Raw genomic sequence first — 8,857 nt, forward strand, 5'->3', positions numbered from 1 at the left:
AAAATGAAAAGACCAAAACATCAAGCTTTAAGAAAGAGGGAGTAACAATTTTAATATGAATGCAATATTACTTTTACTCATGTATTTTTTAATGTCATTATTTTGCAACTCTTGCTTGAACACTTCCTTATGCCATCTCCAATGATATCCTTATAATGATTTTTATATCTCATTCTTTACTAATCTCATGAAAAGTTTACAATATATAGAAGAAGAGAATAAAATCAAAAAATATTAAGAAAATGTCATAACACTCATTACACAATATTCATATCAAATAAACATGAAATGAATCACCATAAGTGTAAGTGATTTAAACTGTAAGAGAGAGCAACACAAAAACTTTAGGTGATACAATCTCATTTCAATAGAGCTACAAGTTATTACACAAAAGCTGTTAATCACCAAAAAGTATTCTATGCAAACAGTTGAATAAATAACTAAATGTTTAATCATAAACACATTGAAAAACACAGAAAGATCAGGCATATTCAAAAACTAAGTGAGTTTAGTCTTCTTAGACTTCACTTGAGGCTTCTCAGGAATAATATCATCTTCTTCAGAAGAAGCTTCTAATAACTCATCAGGGACATCCTGAGGAACATTATGCTTTGTTATGAACTCCTTCAGTATGGCCATGCTTTGCTCTTTCAATGATACCAATTGCTCTGATAATAAAGAACCTTTGTTTGCCTCGACAGAATACGATTCTGCATCGAGGCGAAGCGTGGCCTTCACCAGGGGCCTAGGGTGCAATGTTTCACATGATTCTGTTTCCATCTCTGCAATTTGAGGAATTAAAGACAACAAACAAGGTCATAGATGGTTCATTAGGTAAGGGTACACTGACACTACAAAAAGACACCATAACTGAAAAGTAACCAAAGACAACAAAAGGGGTATTAGAAGATCAAAAATATATTATCTAACTCCAAATCAATGTCAATTACCTGTAAGTATTCATACAAATATGCATCTTTCTAATCTTGAATCGGGTATCTCCGTAAGCATATTAACCTCAGCAGTGCAAGGTTGCTTGCCTTGTTACTCTGGGATAAAATCTTGGAAACAATCTCATCACTTGTGAAGGTAAAGTTGTGTATATCTACCTTCCAGAATCCACTAGGTGGGAGCCACATGCATTTAACCATCCATTTTCATGTTTTATATGCATATATGCATATATTTACACTTTAATGGCTTTCACATATTCAAGTAGAACTATTAAAGAGACAAAACAAATACTATCAGTCAATTGAACCACTCAATTTTATGCCATTAGTATGAAAAGTTTGTATGGAACATGATTTTAGATGTTAATGATTTGTTTGCAGACTTGATTTATTATATAACTTATTACTTTGTTTGATCAATTTAGCCGACCCCACCTTATGTGAAAAAGCTTGCTTTGTTTCTATAGAAGTTTGAATCATTGTATAAAACTGGGATTAGAATAGCATACTAGCAGTCTGGCATGGATTTCCAATTTCAGCTTAGATTAACTAAATAAAGAACAGAAAGAAATGAGTGAAAATTACTAATGAATTCATAAAATTCAAGAATTAAAATCCAAAAAGTGATTAACTATATGAACATATGAACAAGTACAAAGACAAGCTAAGGCCTCAAACCCATGTCCGTTTAAGGTACAACACAAATTAACAGGTTAAAAATTAAAATCAGCAGAGACCTCAGTGTTTAATTATAGAATTCTCGTACTAAATCTGCCTACAAATCCTCTTACCCACGAGAAATTGACATATAAAAAAACATTCATACAGGCATTTCAACAAACAGTATATGTACAGAAATGCAATTGAACAGAAAAGGGTATACCTTTTGGGCAAGGGAAGGAGCTTCCTCCAACAACAAAGAAAGTAATGATAATGAAACAACATAATGGATTTCAATTTTGTTGTAATTGACTTCATGTTTGGACTCAATCTCAACTAATGTGGGCTTTCAGACCCAAACCAATTATTTTTCTTATGCATTTATATCTATTATATTATTACAAAAATAAAAAAAAACATAGGCTTATATAAATTTTTCTACCTATAAATAAAAAAAAATACATTCATCATAAGATTGGAAATTTTTTGGACAAAATTTGTCAAAAAGATTTTCTATGAACTATTCAATGAATTTTTTCCTTCATACCAATTTCCTCTATAATGAAATTGTTTTGGTCTCCCTTTCTCTCTTTATAATCTTACTAGCATGTTGACAGACGCTCTCGTGCATGTTGATAGACACTCTCGTTCTGTTAATCCGCTTTCCTATTGTTTATAATGTATAATTTATATGTTATAAATATAAAATATAATAATTTATGTTAGATATTATAATTTGGAGTTGAACATATTTGATTGAGGTAATTATTTAATTCTATTATTTAAAAATTGAACATTCAAATAATTGAATCACTTACCATTATCTTTATAGGTCATTTTCCTTTATGAAATTATAGATGTACCTTAGATATCTATATTCAATCAATACAATATCTGACTTAAATGAACCAGTAGTGGAATTATATATTCATATTGGTACATGAGTGGTTATACCGGATATGTGGTTTATTGAATGTGTTTAATAGAACAAGTTAAAAGGTTATACCGATGCAAGTTTTCAATCAGATAAGGATTATGTCAAATCAGTTTATGGTTATGTCTTCACCTTGAATGGAGGCGCAATAAGTTGGAAAAGTTCTAAACAAGAGACAATAGCTTATTCAACTATTGAAGCAGAGTATATAGCAGCAAGTGAAGTTGCTGAAGAAGCTATTTGGATAAAAAAAACCTCCTAACTGAACTCGATGTAGTTCCTTCGATGGATGAACCAATTATGTTATTGTGTGATAATAATGGAGCTATTGCTCAAGGACAGGAGCCTAGATCGCACCAAAAGAATAAGCATGTATAGCGAAAATATCACCTAATTAGAGAAATCATTGAACATGGTGATGTTAAGCTACAACAGGTTGATGGCAAAGAGAATGTTGCAAATCCATTACTAAAACACTTGGCATAAAAGAGTTTGATAAGCACAAGTGAGAGATGAGAATGAGGTGCATGACTGATTGACTCTAGTGCAAGTGAGAGATTGTTGGGATATAACATATGTCCAAGAAACAATTTGTCATGTTTATAATAATAAAGTTATACTTATTATTATCTTAATATCATATTCATTGTTTGTCAAAATAATTAATATGAAATCTCCTCGACTAAAATTATAGATTTATTATTGTAATAAATATTATAATACTGAGAAATAAATCTTTTATAATTTTAATCCGAATTGTTCTTGATCATATGATTATTGAGCTTATGACATCATTAATCCAAATAGATCAATATATATGTAATGATCTTTATTAGATAAAGATTAATAGATCTCATTTATTAAACTACACATATAAATGATGCATATGGAGATATGATAATTGAACTGACTCAAAGAAGAATTTCTAATGGTTAATATATTATCTTTGAATTGTCAATAGGATATTCTTATGAAGAAAAAATATATATTTTCATTAGACTTGAAATTATCATAGTAATTAACAAGTTATTTATTATGTTTTGATATTGGACACCTAATGTCTTACGGTGTTAGTTGAATGATTATTGGGTATAATTAAATTCTTGAAGGATTAATGATGAATTGAGAAAGAATCCATCAACTCAGGGTAATGAGTTTGAGCTCTATATAAATAAAGACCTTGGCCAAAGGGATTGAATGAATGAAGAAATGAGTTTCTTAAGTCATTCACTACGTGTTAACTTATTAGAGTTTGACAAATATATCATATTCTAGAGTTAGCAAAGAGCTGTAAAGATGGAATGAAATATTATATTAATCTTCTAATGGTTCTAAAGTAAAAATTATTACTTCATTTCTATCTGGTCATTAAGAAGTGTTGCTAGATGCTATTATTGATTAGTAAATTAATGAGTTAATTTACTACCAGTTTAGTATTGAACATATGAGGACACACTAACGAGTGTTCTGATTTTTGTTGGACGAGAAAATATTATTGATGAAACTAAATAGTTTAATTTTGTATATTTACTTTTAAGTGGAGTATTATTGTATTTTTTTCTAGCACAAAAAATAAAAATAATTTTATTCAGTCATCTACAATATAATTAAGTGATACTTAATTGTAATATTTCAAATGTTTAAAACTGATAGTAAGTTTTGAAAACCAAAAACAAAACGTTATACTAAATTAATGAGTTGTTAATTGACACTAAATGGATTGAATGAGGTTTTGGTTTTATATATTATAAACCAAAAACTCAGGTAACTCAGATTGTAGTAAGTTACAGAGGCAATATAAAAAGAAATATTTTTGCTTTCTTTTAATCCTTTTATTTTGGTTTTGTTTGAAATATTATAATTTTATTTTGAGTTGAATTTTGGTCAACGAATTCAATGTTGATACAACAAGGATTGGTCTTAGTGTGGATATGCGTGTAGGAGCTTCATATTTTTGAAGGAGAACTTTTTTGATAGCCATCACAGTCTCCTGGGATATTTTTACAAACATTTTTGTCTACTTATTATAGTGTATGCATATTATAACACAAATACATGAATTATTTTCCGTTGTGCATGTTACGAACACGCTTACTAAACCTTCGTTAATAGTGTTTATTGAAGAAAACATTGTTAAATGTCATATTTCATACATTTAAGGATATTTCTTCAATAAGCGTTTTTAAATGCTTGGTTTAGTGAGCAAAAATATTTTCAAATTCAAAAACAAAACCTCATACAATAATACACATATTACTCGATTTATTATTTCTCTTACTTTTCTTTTTCTCCATAAGTTACATTTTTTTCTCTTTTGTTTTTAGTTTCTCTCTTCAAGCAAGTTATCGATTTTTTGTTTTTCTTTTCAAGCATAAGGTATATCGTTATCTTATTTTAGCTCATTTATTTCTCTCTTCACTAATAGTGTGATCTTTATTTGTTGTGAAATTATGCAGCTATGACGTTCTAGGTTTTTGGCTATGGTTCACTAGTTTAAAACACATGGTTTGAGTACAATGGTAAATTTTCTTTCTCAATTGCTGCTAATTTTGTATTTTTTATAACTTTTGCAATTTGTTTAAGGATGCTATTTTTTATTTGTATTTGCAGCTTACATTGATCATTGAGGAACACAAGAACACTCTGTAAGGACTTGCACGTTGGAGGAGAAAAAATGAACAATTTGCGCAAAATTTAATTACTCATATGTTATTTTATAAATTTGTAATCGGTTAAGGTTGCATGTAGCCGAAGTCATTGGTGATTTAACAAATCTATTGTAAATGTGGTGGAGTTGGACCTGCTTGTCATGTGTTTGATAGAATGTATAGGAGATATATTGTCTACTTTCTACAGCACTTCAAACAACGTTGTTAAATATAACCTTATGTACTACTGCGCTCACATAGAAAACGTCCAAAAAACGTTGTTGTTTTGTTATTATAGCGTAGTGAGTGTTCAAAGTAGGGAAGTCTAACTCTTCAGTACTATGAGAGGTCGAAATGCTTATTTCATCGGCAACATTAATCCTAAGATGATCAATGATTCGATAAAAAAAGATAGAATATGGAAGATTTTCATTTTCTTAGGATTACATTTAAAACGCCAAGCCAATGAACTTAAAAGTTATTATTGATCACATAAATATTTTGAAATTATTATCATTGGGTTGAGCATTGCTTTGTTTCATTAGGATGGGAATGTAGACGATGAAATAGTGAATCAATCAATGATCTACCTTTGTATGTCCAAATTTCAAAGGTTTTCCTTCTTGATGCCATCACCTTGTGTAAGATTCACATAAAATGTATAGCAATTCCAGGATAGGCACTACCATTTAGTTGGCAAAATTTAGTTATCCCTTGAGATGCTAGATCATGAGCGAATTCAAACCCTTGTTGATAAGCCAGTTCATATCATATAATCAATGAGTCTCTAGCCATTGATCTTTGAAATGCTTCATACGCTGCATTTTTTCATTTGTGAAGAATGAGTCATGTCCTAGTTTCATTTGAACCTCTGAAAAATGCATTGGTCAAGAACTCCTCCTATTTGATAACAAGAACTAGACCCACTCGCTCCACATGCACATTCACCTTACATTCCTGCTTAACTTATAAGTATATATGACAAACTAAGAGGGGGAGTGCATTAGTTTTATTGTTTTTTGCAACTTTTATGCAAATTTTGGCAACTTGTTTGAAGATAAACACATATATGCAATAGATGAGTTAAGTTAGTAACAATCAAAATGCGGAAAGTAAAAAAGTGAGGGAAAAGATATAACACAAATGTATCCTAGTTCACCTTGTATCTACTGAAGGCTATGTTCATTCCTCTTGCAAACCACAAGAGCTTTCACTATGTAATGAGAGTCAATCTTATAAATCTTATACCAAGACTTTACCTAAGATTATCACTCACAAATATTACCACGAGAAGCACACCACTTCTCGTTTTCACTTCTTCCCTTCAGCACACCATGGTGAATACAACAAATGAATAGATGAAGAACTTTGTATCTAGGACTAAGGATTGCTATAAATTATAACTCTTATATTTTCAATCCTCGTAAGTCAATCACAATAAGTAACACATAAATGCTCTAGTTTTTCATATGAAAACCAAGTGCAGAAAACTTTTCAGAAAATAGTTTAACAACTTTTCAAGAAATCAGAAAATTTGCTTAAGTTGTTGCAAAATGTGGGTATCAATTTTATGTAAAAGTTGTATGAAATATATTTTTCGGATCTGAATACTCAAGGTGTTTAAATACTTCCAATCAACCAACGTATCCATTTCAAGAGCTAGAAGTCAATTGAAGAGGCATTGATTCATTTTAGAAAACATTGTTTCAGTTTGAATCTGAAAAGGCTATAACAACTATGAATAATTGATTACTTACTTGGTGTAATAGGTTATACAAAGATTTTGTCCAATGAATAATTAGTTACTCGATTGAGTAATCAGACATATGCCTTATTTTCACCTGGTAACCTATTACTATGTTTTGGCTAACTGATTACTCTATCCCAGTAATTGGTTAGTCAATTTCGAGTAAAGTGTTACTCAGTTTTGAGTAACTTGTTACCCAGTTTCGAGTAACTTGTTTACTCAGTTTCGAGTAATCTGTTACCCAGTTTCGAGTAACTTGTTACCCAGTTTCGAGTAACTTGTTACTCAACTTCTTGAAAACTTGTTTTCAACCTTTTGAAATGATTTTCAAACTAAGTTAACCTTTTCAAGAACTTCGAAAAACAACATATGGATATTACTTAAGTAAAAAAACTTACGATTAGAAGTACCTAACTTAGAAAGTTGTTTAATCTTGGTCCCTTAATGAACATGCTTCTAAGTCTTGAAGTTCTCAATCTTTTTTCTTCTTTTTTTATGTTGTTATCTTCATCAAAATCTAGCTGAGATAAAGAGCAAGATCTTCTTAACATCTTCTTTACCATAAAGGATTTTCCACTTGCGATGTGTTTTATTCTCATTTATTGTTCTCATTCATGGTTTAATCGATAACGAATATTGAATAATCGATTGAGAAGATCGGGTTTCTAGGGTTTCAAGAAATTAGATATTTGTATAGAGTTGAAGAAATGTAGGAACATGAGGATAGAAACACAAGTATTTGTAGTGATTTGAGGAATTAATGGTTGACTATTTTATGATATCAATTTTTGAATGATTGAGAGGTTAAGAGGTAAACGTTTGGTTTTGGTAGAAACATGCAATTGAAGAATTGAAACTATGTAATTGTACAAGTTAATCGGTTAAAGTTTATTTATAATGAATTATCACTTTTAAAATAAAGATAATTGATTTCTAATAAATTACATGTAAGAACTTCTTTAGTTTTACTGCTACATGATCGATTATTAATCGATTTCATAGAGAAAATAATGTAACTATTTAATAGATTATACTACATTTAAACACTTTTATCGCTCCTTTGTTTAACACCGCGAATTTTACTACCTTGAAAATATATGTTTTTATTAATTATATTTTCGAAAATGAATTTCTGGGAATTTTCGGTAAAGAATTAGACGAAACTCTAGTTGAGTTTTAGTCTTGTAATTCTATTTCCAATTGGTGGTAAATTTTCATGATTTTCGGAGACAGTCGGTTTCAGACTGCTGTCGGGGTCGAATCTCACCCGGTACGGCTCAAAAAGTGGTTTTTGAGTTCCGTAACTCGAAATGGAATTCCGATCGCGCCGTTGGCTTTGTAATCACATTTCGAGTCAATATAGACCCTGATTTGGTCCATAACTATTTTCTAAAATATTTTCACTCGGAATGCCAAAATTCAAAGTTCCAATCGTAAAGTAAAATCGGGCGATCATTTTTGGCTACTCGAGCATGGTTTTAATTGCGCACGTTTCGCCGAAGTCGTCGCGTCGCATGAGTCACTTCACAAAATCTACATACTAAATCTTATAGATTTCACTCATTAATGCCTTAATTTGTACCTCAAAATCACTCAACAAATCCTCTCACTCCAACATCATTAGACACATCACCTATGCTAGTCTAAATCTACTTATCTTGTATTAAATTTTATGATTTGATGAGGGCGGTGCTCTCCTATAAATACCCCACCCCATTCTCTCATTTTTACACTAAATTTCTTATACAAACTAAGGTAGTCTTTTATGTTTCTTCTTCATCTTCTTCTCATACTTCATAGAAAGTTACGAGCTTTTATTATGTTGTTCATAAAGTAGAGTTTATATTTGTTCTTTAAGTATTTTATGAAGGCATAACTAAAGGGGATGATAATAAAATCATATGAACCTTTATGT

The 8,857-nt window shown here is 30.3% G+C and overlaps 1 protein-coding gene across 1 annotated transcript; it reads right to left on the reverse strand.

Annotated features, from left to right (window-relative positions):
- LOC109330630 lies at nucleotides 290–782 on the reverse strand. Its single transcript, XM_019564883.1, has one exon. It carries the CDS (start codon nucleotides 778–780, stop codon nucleotides 499–501), a length of 282 nt encoding a protein of 93 aa, XP_019420428.1. The 5' UTR covers nucleotides 781–782; the 3' UTR covers nucleotides 290–498.

The sequence above is a fragment of the Lupinus angustifolius genome, chromosome LG17, assembly GCF_001865875.1.
Source record: "Lupinus angustifolius cultivar Tanjil chromosome LG17, LupAngTanjil_v1.0, whole genome shotgun sequence".
Lineage (NCBI taxonomy): Eukaryota > Viridiplantae > Streptophyta > Magnoliopsida > Fabales > Fabaceae > Lupinus > Lupinus angustifolius.